This window comes from Sapajus apella, unplaced genomic scaffold (assembly GCF_009761245.1).
Source record: "Sapajus apella isolate SASKATOON/1434 unplaced genomic scaffold, GSC_monkey_1.0 scaffold29, whole genome shotgun sequence".
Lineage (NCBI taxonomy): Eukaryota > Metazoa > Chordata > Mammalia > Primates > Cebidae > Sapajus > Sapajus apella.
This window is the reverse complement of record NW_022436969.1, coordinates 13,688,798-13,716,133: the sequence shown is the minus strand read 5'-3', so window position 1 is coordinate 13,716,133 and position 27,336 is coordinate 13,688,798. Positions and strand designations below refer to the sequence as shown.

Here is a 27,336-nt window from a genome sequence, read left to right as displayed (position 1 = left end):
ATGGCTGGACTGGAAGAGAACAGTTCTTGGATACAGCCTGGCCTGGTTCCCATCTGGGCTCCCCCACTGAACAGCCATGTGACTTTGGACACATTTTCCCTGCTGGAAAACAGTGTGCCTTCCCTGTGAGGCTGTGATGGGATTCAGTCCCTCTGAAGGGACCAAGCTGGGGTTCTACATAAAGTGCTCAAAACCACTGTCTCCCTCCCTCTTCCTTCCTTTCACGCCTGGACTCCGACTAAAGAGGGCTGGCTCATGACTGAGGCTGGCTTGGAGTACAAACCCAGGCACAAGAGAAGCTCTGTCCTTTGAGGATGCTGCATTTAACCCCTCAAGTAACAAAAAATTAATCTTATTGCATATATTACTCATTTATTCATTCAAAAAACATTTGTTGAGTGCCTAAGGTACAGCCATCACGGCTTTCAGCACTACTGCTGAGCTTCCTGAACCCAGGGGCCACAGGGCTTCAGACAGTTTCTGCCCCTACACTGCTCTCATCCATGATTCCGTCTGTGTCTGGAAACAAACATGACAGCATCCTATCTGCCATCGGCTAAGTCCTGAAGATGAAAATGACACAGTTAAAAAGTGAGGCTTGAAGAGAGGTGAACAGAGGAGACTCAGTAGGTAGAAGAGAGGACAACACCCACTGCCTCAAGCTGTTATGCCAAAAATCTGATCCCAACTCTGAGCTCACCAATATGATTCTATAGTTAATATTCTGCCCTCCGTCTGTGAGAAGAACCAGTTTTTCTTCTTAATTTTCAATGTGTTGTGGGCTATTTTTGTAAAATACATAGATCATGTGCTTGAATACTGGATTGTTGTCAAATTATTTGATTTATTTTTATTTATTTGTTTATTTATTTATTTGAGATGGAATCTCACTCTGCCGCCTAGGCTGGAGTGCAGTGGTTGGCTCACAGCAACCTCCGCCTCCCGGGATCAAGCAATTCTCCCACCTCAACCTCCCGAGTAGCTGGGACTACAGGCATGTGCCACCACACGCAGATAATTTTTGTATTTTTAGTAGAGATGGGTTTACACCATGTTGGCCAGGTTGGTCTTGAATGCCTTACGTCAGGTGATCCACCCACCTTGACCTCCCAAAGTGCTGGCATTACAGGTGTGAGCCGCTGCGACTGGCCTGTCAAATTATTTTAGAAGTTCTTAAATACTAACATTGAGATTACGTATTTATCTCATTGCTACCCAGCACCAAATAATTCACAAACAGGCACCAATCTATGAACCACATTTTGGGTAGGACAGACGCATTTAGTTCATTCCATGAACTGTCCAAAAACAGTCACATTTTTACCTGAAGTTTCAACAAAATAAAAAATGAACAAAAAACTTTAAAAATGCTGTCAGACAGGCACCGTGGCTCAAGCCTGTAATCCCAGCACTTTGGGAGGCCGAGATGGGCGGATCACAAGGTCAAGAGATTGAGACCATCCTGGCCAACGTAGTGAAACCCCATCTCTACTAAAAATACAAATATTAGCTGGGTGTGGTGGCACACCTGTAATCCCAACTACTTAGGAGGTTGAGGCAGGAGAATTGCCTGAACCCCGGGGCGTAGAGGTTGCAGTGAGCCAAGATCATGCCACTGCACTCGAGCCTAGATGACAGAGCAAGACTCCATCTAAAAAAAAAAAAAAAAAAAAAAAAAATGCTGTCGTGTGCTGCAAAGAAATACAAGAAATAGAATTGTAAGATTCAACTTACTTGCTGATGGTTGAAATTTGACCAGATCTTGCAAATCAGATGAAATCTGGAAGACGTGTCTATAGAACTGCTGGACTGAATTCTTCAGTCCAGAAATGTCTCTGGAATGCGACCTGAGCGTCCCATTCATCTGCCTGACGCAGTTCCACAGGCTGCTGACGTGCTTGTTGAGCCCCTCCTTGATCTTCTGAAGACTTCCCGAGATGGAATCCAGCTTGCTACAAGTTTTCTCGATATGAGACACCCTGCCCTCCACCATGGAGACCTCTGTCTGGACCCCCTGCGTGCCTTCCTTACAGGTGTCCAGCTCCGAGAGGACCTGGCTCAGCAGCCTCTGCCACCTCTCCTCCAGCTGACCGCAGCAATGAGCCGTGGGGTGCTGGGGGGACGGCAGGGTCTCCACTGTCCTTTGTTGCTCACCCGTCTTAGTGAACCCACCCGGGCCAGCATTTTCACCTGCTCTACACTTGCTCATTTCCTTCTGAAGCTGAGTCACATTATTTTCTGTGTGGTTTAGTTGAGAAGAAAGAAAACTAAAATCCTGTTGAAGTTTCTGGATGGTCCGTTCGGTTTCTTGAAACTTCCTGTGCATCGTGTCGTTTAGAGATTTCAAAAGGCGCAGGTTGTCACGCCCTGCGTGGTCTTCCCTGTCTGGCAAAGCACCTTCCATCCCATGAGGCTTTCTCTGCAAGTTCTGCAGGCAAATGTCTTCAACAACTTCAACTTTGTACTTCAGGTGGTATAATTCCATCATGACCTGTTCATCTCCTGACCCTGACACTCCCGGCTGGGCTGCCGCCCCCGGGGGACCGAGCTCTGCATCAGTGTTGTTGGCCATCTGTAGGAGAACACTCCCCAGACGGTCTTCCAGAAACTGTATTTTCTGATCCACAAGTTGCTTCAAGTCACTCACCTCTCCATTAATGGTCCCCCGAAGGGTTTCCTCAATGTAAAAGCAATGTTCTTCAGCATTCTTCTCCGTCACATTGATCCTTGCATCGAGTTCATTCCATTTTGCATCGAAATCCACATCTGGCTCTGGAACTACAAGGCGGTCAAACTCATTGTCCAGTCTTCCATTCAGCATTCTTGTGGCTTCAGCAACTCTCTCAATTTTCTGGTCCAATGTCTTGATCTGTTGACCAATGTCACCATTATTTTCGCCATTAGAGCAATTTGCCTGGGCTGAAGGCTCCTGGAGCTGGGCTCGGAGGTCGTTTATTTCTTTTCTCAGGCTTGTTTCCTTCTCCCCTATCAGCTCTATCACTCCCAGGTAGCTGCTCCCATAGTCGTCACACTGCTGTTGGAGGCCGATGAGCCTGTACTCACACGAGTTCTTCAGGTCAGCCAGCTTTCTGTCCATGCCCTCCATGAGCTCCTCTCTCAGGGCATCAATCTTACTGTCCACATAGGCTTGGTAGAGTTCGTTGGCTGTCATGGTCACTGTCGGGCCCTGGGCTGCTTCCTGGAGCTGCCTGAGCTGCCCTTCATAGCCCTTCACTTTCCCATCCAGTTCTTCCAGCTTGTTACTTTTGTTCTTCAGAGTATCTTTGACTTCAGCCAATTCGGACTTGATGTCCGTCATGCCAGGTTCCTTAGTGTTGAGGATGCCAGGATGCTGGGCTGTTTCTGTGTCTCCACTAACAGTGACGTCAGGCTGGGGGTGCTGGCCGCTGAGCCCTGGGGCCCGTGTTTTACTGGCATCGTCCTGAGTGGCGTGTTTGAGATTTTCACTCACTCCAGCAAGGGAAGACTGGAGGTCAAGAACCGTCCTTGTGAGTCGGAGAACCTTCTCCTCGAGCACCTGTATCTTCTTTTCCTGAAGTTCCTGGCGCCCTGCTTTTGGGTCTGTCCCCCGGCTTGGTTGTGCTGTACCATTTGGGGACAAAGTCTTCTTGGGCTCTGAGACTTGACTGGGTTCATCATCTGTTACAAAGATAAAGTTGGACATGAATTAACATTTTCTGCCTTTAGCCAGTTTCTGCCAAGACAGTAAACAGAGTAACTACAAAATACACATACACCTTCACTTACAGGTCACTACACAATTATAGGTAATTACTGTGGTACATTAGAAAAGAGGATGGGCTTTGGAGTCAAATAGACCTCTACTTCTATTTACTGTTTGCCCTCGAGCAAGTTAACTAACTTCTGTGAACTATAATCCTCTCATCTATAAAGAGGGGGTACAATTCCTCCTAGAGCTGTTGAAATAATATGTACATGGCACCTAATAGATAACCAATGGGCTCTTTCACCCTGAGAGGAAACATTCATTATCCGCTTTATCATATGAACGCTTCAAGCCCATATTAGTGAACTGCAGCCACACCCTAAGAGTTGACTGCATACAGTAAAACCACAAGAAGCCACTTTAGCAAGATCCACCCATTAGCTGTTGGATGGTGATATCATATGATATCATATCATCTGATGTTATCCTTAAAGCAATGCCTGAATGTTTTGTCTTTTACTTTTATTAACATTTCTGTGCTCAAAGAGTCTCATAGATATTGTTTAGCCCTGTCTGCAGTTTGAGAGACAAAAGGCAACAGAGACAAAGCAACTATTTCATCAGTGTCTCCCAACAATAGCACCGTCTGACCATATATGGGTAGGATTCACTAAGTCGAAGAATGCAAATATTTACTTCCTCCTAAAATCCCACTAAAACAAAACAAAAAAAAAGAGAGAGAGAGGGGAGGAAAAAAAATCTACTCAAGTCACACTTAAAAAACTGGGAGTCAGAACATTTTGGTCTTTTTTAGCAGCAATATTGGAAGCTGGAAGAAAACTGAGCACTATTTTCAAAATTCTCAAGGAAAGTGATTTCTGACCTAGATTTCTGAAGCTAGAATAAAAATAATTTTCAGACTATAAAGTAGTAAAAACTTTGCCTCCCATGTAATTGTCTCATGAAGCTACTTAAGGACATGCTCAAGCAAATTAAGGGAATAAACCAAGAAAGAGGGAGCAGGGGACACAGGAAACAGGAAATTCAACAGGAGAGGGGTAAGTTAAGATCCTCGGGTGTTGATAGGAAAGGAGGATGTCCAGTCCAGGTAGGGCAAGTGAGAAGGCTCAAGGGAGACTTCTTCAAGAAGATGAAACTGCTGTGTCTAAACATATGGAGGGGACATTTAGAGAACCAGAGAAGAGTTGGGTTTAAATAGCAATAAAAACACAGAAAACCAAGCAAAAGAAAAACGTAAGACAATGATTAACTGTAAGGAATCAAAAAGCTGTGTATGAAAGAAAACCTATTGATAGTACACCACATGGCTCAGCTGTAAACATCTACATAGTTACTACAGTGTAAACATTGAATACCGAATAAATAAAGAATATAGTTTAACTGTATGAAAGGGATGGGGAGATAGGAGCCATGTGTTGAGGAGTAGATGAAAGGGAGTTAAATTCTCACCTCCCACCGTGAGAAACCAATAGATATGGAGGTAAATTCCAAAAGATTCATCTGAAGAGTTTAAAGTACTACCTCCAGGAAAAGAAGAGGGTTGGGGACAGGGGTCATTTTTTTTTTCCTATTAGTCCTTATAAAGCTATTCAGCTTATTAAACTACAACATGCTTAAACTTCTATCAAACAAAAACTAAAATGAAACAAAAATAAAGTATTACAATCCACCAGCTCCCATGTCATATTCCCCCTATCACAGTATGTGTCATGAATTATTGTAGTTACAGTAGTCTAATGTTTGCCTTTCATGAAGTCAGGGACTCTGTCTGCCTTTTTTCTCACTTATTCCAAGTACCCAGTAAAAAGCCTGACAGATATAGAAGTTCAATAACCATTTGCGAGATGAATGAATTTTTCTTTAACAAAATGAATGTGCAGACATAGGAAAGAGAATAAGGTTTTATAGCAAAATGTCAATAGTAGTTTTCATTTAGTCATGAGATCATGTATCCTTAAATATTTTTCCTATATTTTGTAAACATTTTCTTTAATTGACATGCATTACTTTTGTGGTTAAAAAGTCATTTTAAAATCTATTTTTACAGACAATGTTGGGAAGCACTACCATTTTCAAAATTGAGAACACCTCATGGCAAAATATCATTTAAGCATATAATGTCATAAGAAAACCTAGGCTGCATTTATTGTGACTGAACTTACAAAGATGAAGTGATGGCTGAGCGTGGTGGCTCACGCCTGTAATCCCAGCACTTTGGGATGCTAGGGTGGGCAGATCACCTGATATCAGGAGTTCAAGACCAGCCTGGCCAGCATGGTGAAGCCCCATCTCCACTAAAAATACAAAAATTAGCCAGGCGTGGTGGCACACGCCTGTAATCCCAGCTACTTGGGAGGCTGAGGCAGGAGAATCGCTTGAATTCAGGAGATGGAGGTGCAGTAAGCCTAGATTGCACCACTGCACTCCAGCCTGGGTGACAGAGCAAGACTCCATCTCAAAAAAATAAATTAATTAAAAATAAAAAACAGGTCGGGTGCAGTGGCTCACACTTGTAATCCCAGCACTTTGGGAGGCCAAGGTGGGCAGATCACGACGTCAGGAGTTTGAGATCAGTCTGACAAACATGGTAAAATCCTGCCTCTACTAAATACAAAAATTAGCTGGGCGTGGTGGCAGGTGCCTGTAATCCCAGCTACTCAGGAGGCTGAGGCAGGAGAATTGCTTGCACCTGAAAGGCAGAGGTTGCAGTGAGCTGAGATCACGCCAGCCATTGCACTCCAGCCTGGGCAACAGAATGAGACTCTGTCTCCAGGGTAGGGAGAATTTAACACCCTTAAATCCAGATTTATGGGTCCAAGTAAAAGCAAGCAGTACATAATTACATCTGAATCTCCTTACAGCTGTGCCTCCAGGTGACACAAGTCTGAACCCACTGGCATTTCCTGCCCTGATTTTTAAGGCATTGGTTTTCACAACGAGCTGGCTCTAGCAAAGCAGTTTACTTCCAAGAAAGTTTGTCTTCCAATTGCTACCGCTCCTTTGAATACATTTGTCTGTCACATGTGGCTACTGCAGGCATCGTACGTGTGTTATTCGAAGACCATGCAAAGCTCACCATTGTAAAGCATAAATCCTGTTGTTTGAAGGAGCCCTGGCAATGTTAAAGGTGGCTGGCCATATGTAACAGCACAAATAAGTCACCTGTGGCTTTCTTCAAGTTGTTTCGAGGCCGAGTGGGCATGGGGCTGAGGGTCTTCACAGGGTCTTTGGGACCTTCTTGGCAGTCTCCCCCTCTAAAGCCAGGACAGCACCTCCATTCCAGCTGTGTCACTGTCTTATACTTAGTGACATATCTAGGTCTGAAGTTCACTCGATACCTGTGGACAGAAGGGATGGCATCTCTCTTTACTGACTGCTGTTACTAGCACCTTCCGGCGCTGGACCCAAATAAAGAGGATTCAGGGCTCGCAGGAACCTGCCTGCTCTTCCAGGCTGGCCAGGAGGGGGCAATGGTCTCCTCGGTCCAGATCTGGCTGGGGGTGTTCAGCCTAACTCAGATCAGCCTCAGGAAGGCAGGGGCTCCCCCATCCTCCACCTGCCCTGAGCACCCGTTTCCCAGCAAGGGGAACACACAGCTTAGAAATTCTCCACCAAGACTCCCATTTGAGAAGGACAATTTTCAGTCCCCAAACAGAGCTTTTGTTTCACCAAATTTCTGTTCTACAAGTCACAGTTTGTGAGGTCTTGTTTCAGGTGTCACTAGACATTGTTTGGTTTTGTGTTTTAAAGAAACATTCCTGGCTAGGCACAGTGGCTCATCCCTTTAATCCCAGCACTTTGGGAGGCGAAGGGGGGCAGATCATTTGAGGCTAGCAAGGTTCAAGACCAGCCTGGCCAACACGGTGAAACCTGGTGTCTACAGAAAATACAAAAATTAGCCAGGCGTGGTGGCACGTGCCTGTAGTCCCAGCTATGACTGAGGCATAAGAATTGTTTGAAACCGCCCCCCCCCAAAAAAAAGGTGGGTGTGGTGGCTCATGCCTGTAATCCAAGAACTTTGGAGGCCAAGGTGGGAGGATCACATAAGGTCGGGAGTTCAAGACCAGCCTGATCAACATGGTGAAACCCCGTCTTAAAAAAAAAAAAAAAAAAGAATCGTTTGAATCCAGAAGGCGGAGGTTGCAGTGAGCTGAGATCACACCACTGCACTCCAGCCTGGGCAACAGAGCCAGATTGTCTCAAAAATAAGAAAAAGAGAGAAACATCCCTGGCACCCTGTCCCTGCATCATGTCTGTGTTCACCTCTGCACCTCCCCTCCCCGATGCTAGCAAAGGTGGCCACCAGCTATTGGAGATGGCAGCTCACACTGTGTGTGTTCACTTTTTACAAAGATTCCCTGGTTCATACTATCAATGACGGAAATCAGGAAGCAGAATTGGAAGCACTCAAAAAGTCCTGTTGACAGTGCACATTCCCTTATGCCCGGAATGTCACAGAGTGCGTTTTGCAGTGTGCTGGAAAGTCCTCCAGACACAGGGCTCGGCCTGGCCCAAAACAGACTCTGACGGCCCAGCAGCCTGGGCTCACCAGGGATGGAGCCAGGAGTTCAGCCCCCCGCAGTGGCCCCTGCTCACAGCACAGGCAGAAGCCACAGCCGCACAAGGCGGGGCCTCCCTACTTCAGCCCAATTGCGATTTCCTGGCTTGGAAATCATCTCTCTTTTGAACCTCTTCCCCTTCTCTTCGTTTCTTACACCAGCACCAGCAGCTGGCCTTCTTGGGCCAATTCCCAGAAAGCAACAGGCTGAGTATCACTTTTTCAGGATTGCTGAGAACGCCCTTGGGGAAGGCGGGACAATGGCTGCAGGGGGTTACCCAGCAAAGCAACGCCCTCCCGGGTACCAGCCCTGCAGCAGGTGAACTTCAAAGTTACCTCCCTACAGAAAGCACAAATCATGTGCTGGACCTTTGACATGTGATGGACCTTTGACATCCTCCCCGAGGGTCACACCCTGACAATTACACCTGGGTACCGGATCCACCCCACTGGGGCTGGCTAGGTGACCTGCAGAAGCCAAGAGGGCCCTGCTGATACCAGAACCCTCCAAGCCCGTTAGACTTCCTAGTACCTTCCATTGTCCCTGTTTCCTTTGGTTTTTGTTGTGTTTTTTGTTTTGTAGAGACAGGTATCACTTGGTCACCCAGGCTGGAGTGTAGGGGTATGATCATGGTTCACTGCAGCCTCAAACTCCTGGGCTCAAGTGATCCTCCCACCTCAGCCTCCCAAAATACTGAGATTACAGCCACCATGGCTTTTTTTTTTAGATGGAGTTTCACTCTTGTTGCCCAGGCTGGAGTGCAATGGCTAGATGTTAGCTCACTGCAACCTCTGCCTCCTGTGTTCAAGCGATTCTCCTGCCTCAGCCTCCCAAGTAGCTGGGATTATAGGTGCCCGCCACAATGCCTCGCTATTTTTTGTATTTTTAGTAGAGACAGGGTTTCACCATGTTGGCCAGGCTGGTCTCAAACTCCTGACCTCAGGTGATCCATCCGCCTCGGCCCCCCAAAGTGCTGGGATTCCAGGTGTGAGCCACTGTGCCCAGCCAATTTTTAAAAAATTTTTTAAGAGACGAGGGTCTCACCATGTTGCCCAGGCTGGACTGGAGCCCATGGCCTCAAGTGACCCCCCAACCTCAGCCTCACAGTGCTGGGATTACAGGCATAAGCCACCACGCCTGGCCTGTTTGCTTTGGTCTTTAGGGCAGTGGTTCTCAGCCTGAGCCATCAGAATCACTCAGGAAACTGAAAAACTACCCACGCCTGGGTCTCACCCTCAGAGGTTCCGATTTAAGGGGTCTGGGGTGGCGGCCAGGCGCGCAGATGTTAGAAAGCTCCAGAGAGGCTTTTCCAAGGGAAACTGAAGAGGAAGACCAATAATAAAATGAAAAACAAGGGCCGCTTGGGGGGCGGAATGAGGAGGGGGAAAGACCTTCCTTCCAGGCTCTTCCTTCTCTCATTCCCACCCTCCTCCACCAAGGCCCCACTATTTACATTTTCCCCTTTTCACAAGTGAGAAAACAGAGGCTCATGGGGTTAAGCAACTTGTCCAAGTTCAAGCAACCGGGAAGGTACAGGATGGTTAGCCCCAAGCGTCCTCCTGCCCCCCACACAAGCAGCCATTCTCCCGGGCAATGCCTGACATTTGAGGAAGCCGCCCCACGTGAAGATGTTCCAGCAGGCCCTAAGGGCTGGGTAAGAAGGCAGCCAACCCCCACTTCAGCCAGCCCACTGCTGAGCATCCCACCCATGGCCAGGTACACGCCGGCCCTCAGTCCCCACCGCCACCTAGCAGGAGTCCTCTGTGTGGTCCTCAAAAATGTAAAAAGGGAAGAAAGCATCATCATACCACTGTATTGTTTTGCGTTCTCAAGTACAACCTAATGCTGGAAGAATGTGTACTCTCAGAAAAACGTGGTTCCTCTGAGCACTCTGACTAAACGTGAAATGTGTTTGCCCTCGGGTTTTGTTCATCCGCCAGGAGAGGACAGCCCAGGCCTGCAAGAAGCTCTCTCAGAGGAGGCTGAGCCAGGGCGGGCAGAGCACACACTTGTGCCCATTCAAGAAGAACAGCCCCCACCCAGCCCAGCAGGGAGCTGTGACCTCTGTCATGCCCCAGAGCGGAAGAAAGGCCTTGCTGTGCCAACACACTTTGTTTTTTCTTTCAAGGCAATTTTATTTGGGGGCCAGCTCCCCAGCTCCTAATGTAGGAAAGTCCCTTGGAGCCTGGAGCCCCCGCCACCCCCCACACCCACTCCCACGAGGTGCCTAATCTGCCTGCTGTGGGTTTCTGGCCAAGGAGTTCAGGTTGAGCTGCTCCTGGCAAGTTTTCAAGTCTAGGTGGGGAAGAGGACTTCCTGGCTGGCAACAACAGCTGGAAGGCAGCCACCTCCTACGGTGGGGAAGCTCCCTAGGGATGTCACATGATGATGACAAGGTTGCATCTCAGAGGTGGCTTTAGGCCCTGCTAGTCAGCCCTCAGGCTCAGTTGGGAGCTGAGGAGGGGGAGATGAAAGGGTTGTCTGATCCCAAATCCCTAGGGAATTTTCCCAGCAGAAAGGAGGTTCCCACTAAGGCAGTAGCCAGCTAGAAAGTTCCCTAGAGGATGGGGAGGAGCTAAGGAGGATTCTGGATCACTCTCTTTAGCATCCAAGGCACTGCAGACAAATAGCCAGTGAGCTTTAGAAAATGCCAAAGACTTTGCCCGCAAAATTAGACCTTAAATGGTAGAGGGTGCTCGTACCCTTCTAAAAGTCCCCAAGTCATTGTTAAGTGCAGCCAGAGAGAAGAAGCCCCAGACCCAGGCTCCATTTTCTCCCTCCAGGGAATCAGCCACCCTCCTACTAGGCCTGGGAGCCGGAGGACCAGGCAGGGGACATGAAGCAGAGGCAGGTGGCCTGAGTATCCCCAGGGGCCCCTGGGCTGCGAGCACATGGGAGAAGCTCACTTAATGCAGAACTGGTCAGCTAAGTGCAGCATGGGGGTAGTCAAGCTGAAAAACCCCAGCCCAGACGAAAAGTTTAAGGCAGGGCTGGGCGGCGCTGCAGGCCTGGCTCCCCTCCCAGCCTTGGCTGTGACTGTGACAGTTCACCAACACTTTGGAGAGCCCGTCCACAGCTGCCTTGGGTGGGCGGGGATGGCCCTTGGAGCTCTAACCCAGGCCTGTCGCCCTGCCACTTCACCCCTGTGAATTCCCCGTCATTCCCCTTCCCCCTCCTCCTCCTCCTCCGCTTCCTCTGAAACCCTTTTTGGAGGTGAAATAAGGACTTCCCATTTTCATGGGTTCAACCACTATGTCAAGACACTGGACTGGCCCAGGAGATGCTAATGAGAAGGAAGGGATCAGGAAAAGGCCTGGAAAAGTTGTGTTAGCATCCAGGGATCATATGACTGGAAGTGTCCCTGTTAAAACGTGATAAAATGACAGTACCTCCACTTGACGTCACCCCCACGACGACTCCTACGGACTCGAGTTGAGATCTCCTTCGTATCACGCCTCAGTTCACGCTTGTGTTTGTTTACTCCATGTTTGTCTTCCTTGCCAGACTGTAAGCCCCATGAGCACAGAATTCCCATTGGCTTTGTTCATCATACATTCCATTTAAAAAGAATTAATATACTAGGCTGGGCACAGTGGCTCATGCCTGTAAACCTAGCACTTTGGGAGGCCAAGGAGTGAGAATCACTGAGCTCAGGAGTTTGAGACCTGTCCGTGCAACACAGCAAAACCTCATTTCTACTAAACATATTTAAAAGTTAGCCATGCATGGTGACACATGCCTCTTATCCCAGCTACTCGGGAGGCTGAGGAGGCAGGAGGATCATGTGAGCCCTTGAAGTTGAGGCTTCTGTGAGCCATGATCACATTCACTGCACTCCAGCCTGGATGACAGAGACCCTACCTCAAAAAATAAACAAATAAATTATATATATATATATATTTGTTTGTTTGTTTTTGTTTTTGAGACGGAGTCTCCCTCTGTTGCCCAGGCTGTAGTACAGTGGTGCGATCTTGGCTCACGGCAACCTTTGCCTACCAGATTCAAATGATTCTCCTGTCTCAGCCTACTGAGTAGCTGGGTTACAGGTGCCTACCATCATGCCTAATTTTTTTTTTTTTTTGGTATATTTAGTACAGAGAGGGTTTACCATGTTGGCCAGACTGGTCTCAAACTCCTGACTTCAGGGTATCACTGCCTCAGCCTCCCAAAGTGCTGGGATCACAGGCATGAGCCACTGCGCCCGGCCAAACTTTTTAGAGCAGTTTTAGGATTACAGCAAAATTGAGAGGAAGGTACAGAGATTTCCCATACACTTCTTCCCATCATGCACACCCTCCCTCACCAACGTGCCCCCTCAGAGTGGTGCATTTGTTACAGCTGACAAACCCAACCTCCAGTGACACACCATCGACACCCCGAGTCCACAGCTCACCTCAGGATTCACTCATGGTGCTGTCCATTCTATAGATCTGGACAAATATAAAGTGATGTGCATCCACCATTAGAGTTACCACACAGGGCATTTTCACTGCCTAAAAATCCTCCATGCTCCACCGATTCATCCCTCAGCTTTTCACTATCTCCATAGCTTTGCTATTTCCAGAATGTCATATAGTTGAAATCATATAGGATGTAGCCTTTTCTTCTTTGTTTGTCGTACAGGGTCTTGCTCTCCTGCCCTGGCTGGAGAGCAGTGGCGCGATCACAGCTCACTGCAGTCTTGACCTCCTATGCTCAAACAATCCTCCAACCTCAGCCTTCTGAAGAGCTGGAACAAGAGGCACGCATCATCATGCCTGGCTCATTTTTGTTTTTAATTTTTTGTGGAGACAGAGTCTTACTGTGTTGCCCAGGCTGGTCTTGAACTCCTGAGCTCCAGTGATCCTCCTGCCTCAGCCTCCTAAAGTGTTTGGGATTACAGGCGTGAGCCACTGTACCTGGTTATATGTAGCCTTTTCTGGTTGGCTTCTTTCACTTACTAACATGTATTTAAATTTCTTCTTTGTCTTTCCATGGCTTCATGACTCATATCTTTTTAGTGTTGTATAACATTCCATCATCTGTGTTTAAAAGCATTCCCATTTTTTAGACCAGCCACTGTGGCTCATGCCTGTAATCCCAGCACTTTGTGAAGCCAAGGTCAGCAGATCACTTGAGGTCAGGAGTTTGAGGCCAGCCTGACCAACATGGTAAAATCTCATCTCTACTAAAAATACAAAAAAAAAAAAATTAGCCATGTGTGGTGTTCGCACCTGTGGCCCCCACTACTCAGGAGGCTGAGGCACAAGAATTGCTTGAACCTGGGAAGTGAAGGTTGCTGTGAGCCGAGATGGTACCTGTGCACCCCAGCCTGGGTAGCAGAGTGAAACTATGTCTCAAAAAAAAATCATCAAATCAATAATTGATTAATCAAACAATTAATGACCAGTTGTCTTGTGCTACTAGGTTTTATGGAGTCTAGTGTCCATACTGTAAACCCCAGAGTTGTCCTCAGGTCTAACCAAAGCAAGTGTAAGTTCCCGAGTCTTCCCAGAACCAAGTCAAGCTTCAGGATCCTTAGGCTGTACTGATCTGGATGAGAATCACACCAGAGGTGACCTAGAACGGTACTGTCTAATAAGGCAGCCGTTGGCTGCGTGTAGCTGTTAACATTTAAACCAGTTAAGACTGAACGTTTAGTTCCTCGGTCATACTAGGCGTGTTTCATAGACTTAACAGCACAAGTGGCAGTGGCTGCGCTCACAGTGTGGGGCAGCGCGAACATCTCCATCATCACAGGACGTTCTACCTGACAGAGCTGTGCTTGGGACTCATGAGACTGTTGAGGAATCAGCAGCAGGCACGAGTCTGTTCAATTCTCCATCCCTAACCCACATCAACCAGTCTTTTCTCCCCCGACATCCATTCCAGACCTATGAAAGGAACGCTTCGCTGAAAACACCTGCGCTTCACTGAAAACACTCTCTGGGAGGAAATTATCCCAGGGGAACATCTCGCCAGCTGCTCCACAAGGCAAGGCTCTTTGCCCTGTGTTTACGGCACTGACCTGCATTTTATTTTGACACAGGTCACTAAAACTGCACAGAACCAAAAGCTGGTTGTCCCCTTGGGGACACTTGCTTGACGGGATTTCTCCCAAGAGCCAACCTTCTAGCAAATCCTCTCCTTCCAGTCTCTGGCTGCCCCCAGAAGCCTCGAGCCAGCTCTTCTTGCTCCATTCATGTGTGTGGAAGCACAGTATCAACCGAAATGGAGCCGAGAGGATGGAGGAAGGAACCGGAAAGGAAGTGCTTCCCCAGGGATGGGAGGAAGTACCCTAGCCAGGCAAGGAGAAATAACTGTCCGCCCCAAACATTCTCCTAGAAAATCAGCATTTCTAGGAGACTCCGATTCTCAGACAGGGCAGACTCGGTTACCTGGAATCCTCTACTGCACTAAGTTTCCACGGAGCAGTTCATTCCAGCCACAGTAATTCGTTCTTTTTAAATTTTGATAAAATACACATAACATGAAATGTAGCTTTTTTTTTTAAAATCTTGAAATGGAGTCTTACTCTGGCGCCCAGGCTGGAGTACAGTGGCGTGATCTCAGCTTACTGCAAACTTCACCTCCCGCGTTCAAGCGATTCTCCTGCCTCAGCCTCACAAGTAGCTAACATTAGGGCGCATGCCACCAAGCCTGGCTAATGTTTGTATTTTTAGTAGAGACAGAGTTTCGTCATGTTGGCCAGGCTGGTTTCGAACTCCTGACCTCAGGTGATCTGCCGGCCTCTGCCTCCCAAAGTGCTGAGATAACAGGTGTGAGCCGCCACACCCAGCTGCCTGAAATTTAGCATCTTAACCACTTTTAAGCATACGGTTCTGCAGCGTTAAGCACACTCATGCTATGTAATCATCACCACTGGCCATCTCCAGAACTGTTTCACCTTCCCAAACTGAAACTCTGTCCCTATTAAACACCAGCTCCCCATTCCCCTCTGCCCCCAGTCCCTGGAAACCACCACTGTACGTTCTCTATGAATTTGACGACTCTTGTACCTCATTTAAGTGCAATCATAGTGTATTTGTCTCTTTGCGACTGGCTTCTTTCACTTAGTGTAATGTCCTTAAGGCTCATCCAGGTTGTAGCATGTGTCAGAATTTCCTTCCTTTTTACATAGCAATTCACTTTTATAAAGTTGACTTCAGTGTTCTGATTTAGAAATTCACATGACAGTGGACTGATTTTCTTTCTTTCTTTTTTTGAGACAGAGTGTCTGTCTGTCACCCAGGCTGGCATGCAGTGGTTCGATCTCAGCTCACTTCAACCGCCACCTCCTGGGTTCCAGTAATTCTCCTGCCTCAGCCTCCTGAGTAGCTGGGATTACAAACGCGTGCCACCGTACCCAGCTGATTTTTTTTTTTTTTTTGTATTTTTAGTGGAGATGGGGTTTTGCCATGTTGGTCAGGCTGGTCTCAAACTACTGACCTCATATGATCTGCCCATCTCAGTCTCCCAAAGTGCTGGGATTACAGATGTGAGCCACTGCGCCTGGCCAGTAGACTGATTTTCTAGGAACTGCTTATGACAAATGTTTTGTAAAAAAAAAAAAAAAAGTGTCAATGAATAAAAAACAAGCTTTTTTTTTTTCTTTAGATGAGGTGGTATGAGAAAGAGGAAAAGAGGACTTTTTATATTTATTGACACTTTGCCAACCTTCTAGGAAGTAGAGGCTATACGGTTTGAAATAGGAAGTGATTTCAAAACTAGGATGAAGGAAAAGTAGTTCTGTCCAGTGGAAGAAACACTTTCCATTTGAATCCACTTTGTCCTACTGACAGTCAAAAACTGACCATTGGAAACCATGTGCATCTACAAAGCCAATCTCTGCATGTTAGGAGGTGCACTCTAGCCCCTGAGGTCCCTTCCAATGAAAACATTCCACAGTCTCCCCGCTCCAGATAAAGTCAAAAAACCAAAGGATCTTCTTGCAGCTTAAAGAACATCAAATGCCCAAACCAGAATTTTCATCTTACTTCTTTCTGCTATACTACACATTTTTAATCAGATCTCTATATGGAGAAATTAATAACATGAAAGCAACGAAATGTGAAATATTTCACTTGGCCTTTTAGGAAAATTCATCTAAATTATAAAAGCCAGAATGCTTGGGCAAATATATTTCTGAAACACAAAATGTATCCAATGAATCTAAAAGACTGAAGAGGCCTGACGAAAATCAGATTACAATATAGCTTTGTACATTTTTCTTTTTTTTTTGGGATGGAGTCTTGCTCTGTCACGCAGGCTGGAATGTAGTGGCACAATCTCAGCCCACTGCAACCTCTGCCTCCCAGGTTCAAGTGATTCTCCTGCCTCAGCCTCCCGAGTAGCTGGGATTACAGGCGCTCACCACCACATTTGGCTAATTTTTGTATTTTTAGTAGAGATGGGGTTTCACCATGTTGGTCAGGCTGATCTCAAACTCCTGACCTCGTGAGCCACCTGCCTCGGCCTCCCAAAGTGCTGGGATAACAGGCATGAGCCACCATGCCTGGCCGCTTTGTACATATTTTAAAAATAAGAGATCTAAAACCAATGCAGTGTGTTCAAGCTGAAAGTATTCCACAGGAGACTGTTTCCCAGTACAAAGGGTATATCTGCTGGAGAAACCACAATTGTAGGCTGCTTATTTTTCCATTTCCTCTTGAACTAATTTCCTTATCATGTAGAGTGGCAAGCTAGCTTTTAAAATCTGAAATCCTTTTCACTTCTTGGTATTTTTGCCCTGATCATGTAGTGTAATGAATAGTTTTCCCCACAATTTGTCAACCCCCGTATCCCAACAGATGGAGCATTTCTACAGTCCAAAAGAAAGGTGATGAAAGAAAACCACAGCAGCTCTGCCGAGAGGCTTGGTCCCAACTTGGCTGCCGTAGTGAAGTTGTTATTCTTAGATTTACTAGGAGAGCAGTACCTTCCTTTTGAGCAAATTGACATGGCTAAAAATGACATCATCTCCAACTGCAGGCTGTGCTCAGCCTCATGAAATACAGCTCATGCATGCCTTCCACCGTGGGAGGTGTATCACAAAACTCAAGGCACTGCCCTAATCATGGGGAGGAGGGGAGTGAGCATGGGGCATCCCACGAGCCTTAGCTAACTGGGAAATATGAGACTTGGTGGAGGCCCACATCCTCCTAAAGAATTATTTTGGGGAGGGCCATTGCTGCTACAGGCTGCTCCAGCCAAATAAATTCTATACTATCCCATTCTGAAACTGACATCATATTTCCTCATTCTTGGAGGCAGAATCATAGAACACTGGTCTCCCCATCACTCCCTCATCAACTCCCCGAGTGTTCCCAGAGCATGATCGTGAGAACATCTGCTGGCCAGAGTCATCAGCGTGGTGCTCACCTCAAAGTGACCCTCCCTCTGTGGTCTTGTGATCCAACCCTTTCTATCCAGAGCTGCTGAACAACCCTATTTTGATCATTTCCTTTTTTTGTTTTTTATTTTTTTTTGAAACGGAGTTTTGCATTGTCCCCTAGGCTGTAGTGCAATGGCATGATCTCGGTTCAACTACAATCTCTACCTCCCGGGTTCAAGCAACTCTCCTGCCTCAGACTCCCAAGTAGCTGGGATATAGGCATGCACCAACCACGCCCAGCTAATTTTTTTTTTTTTTTTTTTTTTTGTATTTTTAGTAGAGACAGGCTTTCACCACATTGGCCAGAATGGTCTCAATCTACTGACCTCCTGATCCACCCACCTCAGCCTCCCAAAGTGCTGGGATTACAGGCATGTATTTCCTTTCTTTTTTAATGGCCCAAGTTCTCCTAAAAAAGTCACAAGAGTGACTGACATCCTTTCTCCTGCTTGTTCCTCAACCTGGCCCTTCCCTGGTTTGCAGTGCCAGCACCCCTCCTTCTTCAAGGACTTTGGTCACCCCATGCTTTCTCTTCCTGGGTGGCACATCCTCCAGCCACACTTCAGAGACTGCTCAGTGTCACTTTTAGATCCTGTACACCAAGAGAAGTGGCCATGACATCCCATTTGGAATCAATTTCAGACCTCTTGGTGAAGGCCACAGATACTGACAAGCTCTTAAACAGGCCACGCATGCAACCTAGTGCTAGTCACTCAGAAGCATCAAAAATCTGGAGACATTAAGAGCTTCTTTGCAGATATAAACTCAGTTTCTTCCTTTTGGCAAATTCATTCTCATTGGAAAAAAAAATCTAGATTTGAAAACATAGGAACACTTATATTTCTGTTCTAATTTATGATCATATGGAAGGAAAAGGACCCAAACATAACCTAGTTTCAAATTTCTTCCATAGTCCAAGCTAACACAATATTACTATGCTTTTAACATTCACATTTCACATAGTGAGGTGCAGACGTCTTCATTCACCTGCACTCTGCTCAGAAGGGGAATGGCGTTTCTGGAATACTGCGAGAGCCCAACCCACCTCCAGACCTGGAGGGGTAGACAGCACCAAGGATGGGAAGGGGCTGCTTAGTGAGATAAAGACTGATGCAAAGTTGTTTTTCCCATTCTGTATGTCACCACATGCCTTCAGTCAATGATGGCGCGTGAACACACATGCGCCCGCGTGCACGCGTACACACACACACAACACACAGAGGAATCTATCCAACAACAAAAAATAATCAACTACAGCACAGTGCAAGGGTGCACACCTGGAGTCCTAGCCACTCAGGAAGCTGAGGTGGAAGGATTGCTTAAGCTCAGGAGTTTGAGACCAGCCTGGGCAATATAGCGAGATCCCATCTCTTAAAAAAAAAGAAAAAAAAAAAAAAAAAAAAAGGACTCAACAACTAATACATACTCTTATACAACATGAATGTGTTTATTTGCTCTTAAATGAGAGGGGTGATGGGGACGGTGACCATGAGGGAGTAAGAAGAGGAGCTTTTCTCCAGGATTAATCAGGGTGGCCAACAGACTTAAGCCATTCGTGTTGTGACAATCATCAGTAAAGTCCTCACGGCTTGCACAGGGTTGTGGGACTGGATTTCTATTAGGGAACTTGAGGGTATAACATTCCATACCGAGGCCAACCAAGCGTGGTTAAGAGAGCCAGCACAGAACTCAGGAGGCCGCAGGATGCTAAGCCTTGAAAACTGCCCCTGTCTACAGGGAAGATCTGGGGCTGCTACAATTCCTGTCCTTCCAGAGGAATGAGACAAATATGTAGACTTTGAGGTGAAAAGGAACTCAACTGACATCTGTTCACAAATTTTTTTTTTCGTTTTTGTTTTTATTTATTTATTTTGTTGAGACAGAGTCTCACTCTATTGCCCAGGCTGGAGGGCAGTGGTGAAATCTCAGCTCACTGTAACCTCTGCCTTCTGGGTTCAAGTGATTCTCCTGCCTCAGCCTCCCAAGTAGCTGGGATTACAGATGTGCACCAGCATGCCCAGCTAATTTTTGTATTTTTAGCAGAGACAGGGTTTTGCCATGTTGGTCAATTTGGTCTTAAACCCCTGACCTCAAGTGATCCCCCCACCTTGGCCTCCCAAAGTGCTGGGATTACAGGCATGAGCTACCACGCCCGGTCTACAAGTTTGTTTTATTTATTATTTATTTATTTAGAGAACGAGTCTCACTCTGTTGCCCAGGCTGGAGTGCAGTGGTGTAAAACTGGCTCACTGCAATCTCTGCCTCCTGGGTTCAAGCAATTGTTCTGCCTCAGCCTCCCGAGTAGCTGGTATTACAGGCACGCGCCACCATGCCGGCCTAACTTTTGTATTTTTAGTAGAGCTGGAGTTTTGCATGTTGGCCAGACTGGTCTTGAAGTCCTGACCTCAGGTGATCCGCTTGCCTCGGCCTCCCAAAGTGCTGGGGTTACAGGTGTGAGCCACCATGGCTGGCCCCAGCCTACAAGTTTTAAATATGGGTGACTTGCTTCCCATTTCTTTAAAATTAAGTTTTAAAAAAAATCACATAATCTGCGTTATTTTGTTGTTTTATTTAAATAAAACAATCAAGATCTGTGGGTTAGGCATTGTTTCTTGTCCTCTTAATGAACATGGGCATAAGCTGACCCACGACCCAAAAAGACTTCACTTTGCTTCAATCAATTTTTGCAAATAAAATAAAGAACCAGGCATGGTATTCTCAAAGAAACCACACGATTAATATTAGAAATAATTCCCCATGTGTTTAATATTCACCTTTTTCTAAGAGCAGTTATATCTTTGGTCATTGCATCCTCTCGGTAACACCAAACTTCTTTATAGTGGCGTGACATGAACCTTCACAATTTGAAAGCTGTGTCATAGAGATTACAGTGAGATTGCCAGGTAAGTAACCTATATTACAAGTTATATCATTAGTTTGGTTGATTTAACTATAATCCAATGTATCACATCATTTTAGCTACAAGCTTTTTCACTGAGTACTAAAAACCATTTTCAATGCAGGCATGGTGGCTCACAGCCGTAATCCAAGCACTGTGGGAAGACAAGGCAGGTGGACTGCATGAGCATAAGGGCTTGAGAGCAGCCTGGGCAACATGGTGAGACCCCATATGAATCTGTTATCAAAAAGAAAACCATTTCCAGGCCAAGTTTTGTGGCTCATGCCTGTAATCCCAGCACTTTGGGAGGCCGAGGCAGGCGGATCAGAGGTCAAGAGTTCAAGACCAGCCTGGTCAACACGGTGAAACCCCGTCTCTACTAAAAATACAAAAATTAGCTGTGCATGGTGGCACGGGCTTGTATTCCCAGCTACTCAGGAGGCTGAGTCAGGAGGATCACTTGAGCCTGGGGAGTAGAAGTTGCAGTGAGCCAAGATCATGCCACTACACTCTAGCCTGGGCAACAGAGTAAGACTCTGTCTCAAAAAAAAATAAAAATAAAAAAGAAAAGAAAATGAAAACCATTTTCAAAGACTATATGTCCCACAATTTCCATTTAAAAAATATAAGCCATGGAGAGTTGCTCAAATTTGTAGTCTCCATGATTGAAAATTGAAAACTCAACCCAGATCATATGATTCTTAGTAGAAAGACAAGCTAAAAACACACACTCTTTCATCCATCCATTGAGCAACGGCAGTGTCCTTTAGATGCCTAGCAGGTGGTACCTGGGCACCACAGCCTTCCTTGAGCCATCAGTATTCAATATGAAGCAGTTATACTAATATGGAAACCCTATGAACAATAAACATATCTCTATCATCCATAACCACCGAGGTGCACTAGTCCCAGCTCGGCCAAAGATGAATGACATCAGACAAGACCCAACCCTGCTCTAATCTTCAGTTACCTCAAATATCAACTGAGATTTATAATATTTGCCCTCTTTTGTACCCCAAACATTAAAAGGAAAAAGCTTTGAAACAATAAAGCTTTACAGAAATGAAAGAAAATTATATAGAGCACGTGTATTTATTTACCATAAGGCAAACACTTGCAATGAGACTAAAAATTTGAATTCCTTCCATAATAGTTGACTCCACTGCCCACATCAAGGATTACAGTTAATTTCTGACAATCAGGTGATAAATAATGAGGTCCTGATTGTCTCCTGGATAAAAGCAGTCCTGCCATAACCTCCAAATGACAGGCCAGGAACTAATTCACCTTCCTTTGCAACACGTGGTCGTTTCTAGCAAAACCCTCAATAGAGCAGCACACAGATCCCTGCTCAGTGCCAAATCTCCACGTCCTCAGAACCTGTGGGGCATAAGGAGCTGCAGTCCCAAGCCCAGCGCTCACTCCCCTCCGCTGCCGGCTGGGCATCCCTCTCAGTTCTGGCACAGACTGTTAGTCTCCTGGATGAGTCCTTCCTGCACCTCTCACCCCACCCAGTCCCCCCACTCAAATACATTTTGCACACATGGCTGGTTAGCATTTGAAAGCACACCTCTAAGATGGGAAGAAACCAGTGCAAAAAGGATGAAAACACTCAAAACCAGAACGCCTCTCCTCCACCAAGGGATCACAACTCCTCATCAGCAAGGGAACAAGGCTGGATGGAGAATGAGTCTGATGAACTGACAGAAACAGGTTTCAGAACGTGGGTAATAACAAACCTCTCTGAGCTAAAGATCATGTTCTAACCCAATGCAAAGAAACTAAGAACCTAGAAAAAAGGTTTGACGAAATGCTAACAAGAATTAACAGCTTAGAGAGGAATATAAATGAATTGATGGAGCTGAAAAACGTAACATGAGAACTTCCCGAAGCATATACAAGTTTCAATAGCCAAATTGACCAGGCAGAAGAAAGGATATCAGAGATTGAAGATCAACTCAATGAAATAAAATGAGAAGACAAGATTAGAGAAAAAAGAGTAAACAGAAATGAACAAAGCCTCCAAGAAATATGGGATTATGTGAAAAGACCTAATATACGTTTGATAGGTGTACCTGAATGTGACAGAATGAATCCAAGCTGGAAAACACTCTTCAGGATATTATCCAGGAGAACTTCCCCAACCTAGCAAAGAAGGCCAACATTCAAGTCCAAGAAATACAGAGAACACCACAAAGATATTCTTCAAGAAGAGCAGCTCCAAGGCACATAATTGTCAGATTCACCAGGGCTGAAATGAGGGAAAAAATGCTAAGGGCAGCAAGAGAGAAAGATCGGGTTACCCATAAAGGGAAGCCCATCAGACTCACAGCAGATCTCTCAGCAGAAACCCTACAAGCCAGAAAAGAGTGGGGGCCAATATTCCACATCCTTAAAAAACAGAAATTTCAACCTAGAATTTCATATCCAGGCAAACTAAGCAAAGGAGAAATAAAATCCTTTATGGACAAGAACTGCTGACAGATTTCATCACCACCAGGCCTGCCTTACTAGAGCTCCTGGGGGAGAGAGATCCAAGATAGCTGATCACTAGCAGCATGGGATTGTAGCTCCCAGTGAAAGCACAGAGAATGAGAGGACGCCACACTTTCAGATGAATTTTTGTTGCTCACGCACCAGGAGATTCCCAGCGGAGGAGCCCCACGGGTCGCCAGTGCAACTCTTGTGGCTGGTGAGGCGGTTTTGCCGCTGCCTTGGTGCGGTGGTTCTTTGTGCAGAGTCAGAAAAGCACCATCAATCATAACACTGCTGTTTTGGCCGGCACAGTGGGTTGCTCAGATTTTAGCCCTGTAATCAACAAGTTGGACGTCCACTCAGAAACCCAATTATAAAGACAGTAACTATAAAGACCACAGATGGATAAATTTATAACGAAGGGAAGAAAACAGCCTAAAAAGGCTGAGAATACCCAAAATCAGAACGCCTCTCCCTCTACAGGGGATCACAGTTCCTCATCAGCAACGGAACAAGGCCTGATGGAGAACGAGTGTGTTCCATTAACAGAAGCAGGCTTCAAAAGGTGGATGATAAAAAACTTCTATGAATTAAAAGAACTTGTTCTAACCCAATGCAAAGAAACTAAGAACTTTGAAAAAAGGTTTGATGAAATGTTAACAAAAATACACAATTTAGAGAGGAATATAAGTGAATTAATGGAGCTGAAAAACACAACACAAGAACTTCGCGAACTATGCACAAGTTTTAACAGCTGAATCGATCAAGCAGAAGAGATATCAGAAGTCGAAGACCAACTTAATGAAATAAAACAAGATGACAAGATTAGAGGAGAAAGGATAAAAAAGAACGAGCAAAGTCTCCAAGAAATATGGGGCTATGTGAAAAGACCTAATCTACGCTTGATAGGTGTACCTGAATGTGACGAAGAGAATCAATCCAAGCTGGAAAATACGCTTCAGGATATTATTCAGGAAAACCTTCCCAATCTAGCAAGGCAGGACAATATTCAACACCAGGTAATACAGAGAACACCACAAAGATATTCCTCAAGAAGACCAACCTCAAGGCACATAATCGCCAGATTCACCAGGGTTGAAATGAAGGAGAAAATACTGAGGGCAGCCAGAGAGAAAGATCAGGTTACCCATAAAGGGAAGCCTATCAGACTCACAGCAGATGTCTCAGCAGAAACCCTACAAGCTAGAAGAGAGTGGGGGCCAATAATCAACATCCTTAAAGAACTTTCAACCCAGAATTTTACATCCAGCCAAACTAAGCTTCATAAGTGAAGGAAAAATAAAATCTTTTGTGAACATGCAAGCACTTACAGATTTCATCACCATCAGGCCTGCTTTACAAGAGCTTCTGAAAGAACCACTACACATAGAAAGGAACAACCAGTATCGGCCTTTCTAAAAAATACCAAAAAGTAAAGAACATCGACATAATCAAGAATTTACATCAACTAATAGGCAAAACAGCCAGCTAACATTAAATGGCAGTATTAAACTCACATATATTATTATTAATTCTAAATTTAAATCGACTAAATCCCCCAATCCAAAGACACAGACAGGCAAAAAAAGCCAAAACCCATCCGTATACTGTATCCAGACCCATCTCACATGCAAGGATACACGAAGACTCAAAACAAAGGGATGGAGAAAGATTTACCAACCAAATGGAGAGCAAAAATAAATAAATAAATAAAAAGCAGGAGTTGCTTTAAAGCAACAAAGATCAAAAGAAGCAAAGAAGGATATTACATAATGATAAAAGGATCAATGCAACAAGAAGAGCTAAAGATTCTAAATATATACGCACCCAATACAGGAATACCCAGATATATAAGACTTATTATTTATTTATTTATTTTTTTTTTGAGACAGAGTTTCACTCTTGTTACCCAGGCTGGAGTGCAATGGCGTGATCTCGGCTCACCGCAACCTCCGCCTCCTGGATTCAGGCAATTCTCCTGCCTCAACCTCCTGAGTGGCTGAGATTACAGGCATGCGCCACCATGCCCAGCTAATGTTTTGTATTTTTAGTAGAGACGGGTTTTCACCATGTTGACCAGGATGGTCTCGATCTCTTGACCTCGTGATCCACCCGCCTTGGGCTCCCAAAGTGCTGGGATTACAGGCTTCAGCCACCGCGCTCGGCTATAAGACTTATAAACAGACTTAGACTCCCACACAATAATAGTGGGAGACTTCAACATCAATGTTAGACAGATCAATGAGACAGAAAATTAACAACGATATCCAGGATTTGAACTCAGATTCGGAACAAGTAAACTTAATTAACATTTATAGAACTCTCCACTTTAAATACACAAAATATACACTCTTATCAGTACCACATCACATCTATTTACAGGTTTAAATGAAATATTGGTTGGCTGCTTGTTTGTTATTTTCTTCCCTCATTTTTTTTCATGTCTCTATTATTAAGCACAATTATAGGCATACCCATTTTTAGACTGCATTGTAGCCCGGGCAATAAAGCATCACCCCCGTTCTCTCTCCCTCTTCCTCTTTCTTCTTCTCCCTCATTCTTTTTTTTTTTATTATTATTCTTTCTTTCTTTCTTCTTTTTTTTTTTTTTTTTTTTTTTTTGGAAAAAAAAATTGTGGGGCAGGGAGGTTGGGAGGGAGTAACACTGGGAGAAATGCCTGATGTAGGTGTCCAGGGAACAGAGACAGCAAACCACCATGGCATGTGTAGTATACCTATGCAACAAACTGCAAGATCTGCACATGTACCCCAGAACTTAAAGTACAATTAAAAAAATTGTAATGGACTATATTACAATTGACCCTTGTCTTACAAAGATATCTCTGAAGGGCGAAATAATGAAATGTTTGCTTTTTCCTGAGTTTTTTTGTGATCACTGGTATTTTTTTTTCTCATGAAGGATTTAACTCTAATGATAACTGTAGGCAAAAAGATGTTCCTTTTGAACTTGGACTTAATCTCAAGGACTTGATTGCTTTTCCACTCAAAGAGTGTCCAAGGAAGACTTTCCTGTCCTTTTCCTGGATCTTACGCACCTGGCTTTGAGCAGCACTAATAACCTGTTGCTCAAGTTTCATTCTAACCATTAGTAAATATTTATTGGTCTCCTTGACAAGATGCCTTATGATGCATAATAGACAAAAACAAGGAGGATTGATTCCCCTTCCCCAAAACAAGCCTCACAATCCTGTTAATTTCTGATCCTCTGCTGGTGAGGGAACACTTGAGAGTCCCCTTTGGGCTGTTGCATGCATTTCCCTTCTGGCCCCCTCTCCTGTGTTACTTTCACGACCAGCTCACTCTTTCTTGAGTTTCAGATTCTCTACATTCAAATTCTGGGGTATATCCTACATTCAATTTCTGGGCACTTCTCTTTACCCACAAGGATTTTTTTAGGTCTTTATCTTGGACATAACTCTTTTCCCCTAGGTCTTTTCAAAGGGGTCATCAATCCTGAATTTAACTTTGTAATTTAAGGAAAAAAAAAAAAGAGCTCCTGAAAGAAACACTAAACATAGAAAGGAACAACCAGTACCAGCCACTCCAAAATCGTACCAAATGGTAAACAGTATCGACACAATGAAGAAACTGCGTCAACTAACGGGCAAAACAACCAGCTAGCATCAAAATGGCAGTATCAAATTCACACATTACAATATTAACCTTAAATGTAAATGGGCTAAATGCTCCAATTAAAAGACACAGACTGGCAAATTGGATAAAAAGTCAAAATTCATCAGTGTGCTTTATCCAGGAAACCCATCTCACATGCAAGGATACACACAGGCTCAAATAAAGGGATAGAGGAAGATCTGCCAAGCAAACAGAGAGCGAAAAAAGCAGGAGTTGCAATCCTAGTCTCTGATAAAATAGACTTTAAACCAACAAAGATCAAAAGAGACAAGAAGGGCATTACATAATGGTAAAAGGATCAATGCAACAAGAAGAGCTAATGATCCTAAATATATACTCAGCCAACACAGGAGCACCCAGATACATAGAGCAAGTTCTTAACCACCTAAAAAGAGACTTAGACTCACACACAATAACAGTGGGAGACTTTAACACTCCACTGTCAATATTAGACCAACAAGACAGAAAATTAACAAGGATATCCTGGACATGAACTCAGATCTGGACCAAGCAAACCTAATAGCCACCGACCCTCCACCCCAAATCCACAGAATATACATTCTTCTCAGCACTACATCGCACCTAATCTAAAATTGACCACATTATTGGAAGTAAATCACTCCTTAGAAAATGCAAAAAAAGGGAAATCATAACAAACAGTCTCTCAT

At 45.1% G+C, this 27,336-nt stretch overlaps 1 protein-coding gene across 1 annotated transcript in view; it reads right to left on the bottom strand.

Annotated features, from left to right (window-relative positions):
• Positions 1-27,336, bottom strand: part of EMILIN2 (elastin microfibril interfacer 2) — a 65,909-nt gene that overhangs the window by 20,636 nt on the left and 17,937 nt on the right. The window contains exons 3-4 of the mRNA XM_032293272.1: positions 6,872-7,047; positions 1,735-3,660 (exon numbers count right to left, since the gene is read on the bottom strand). Coding sequence (XP_032149163.1) covers positions 1,735-3,660; positions 6,872-7,047 — 2,102 coding nt within the window. The remainder of the gene's footprint in view (positions 1-1,734; positions 3,661-6,871; positions 7,048-27,336) is intronic.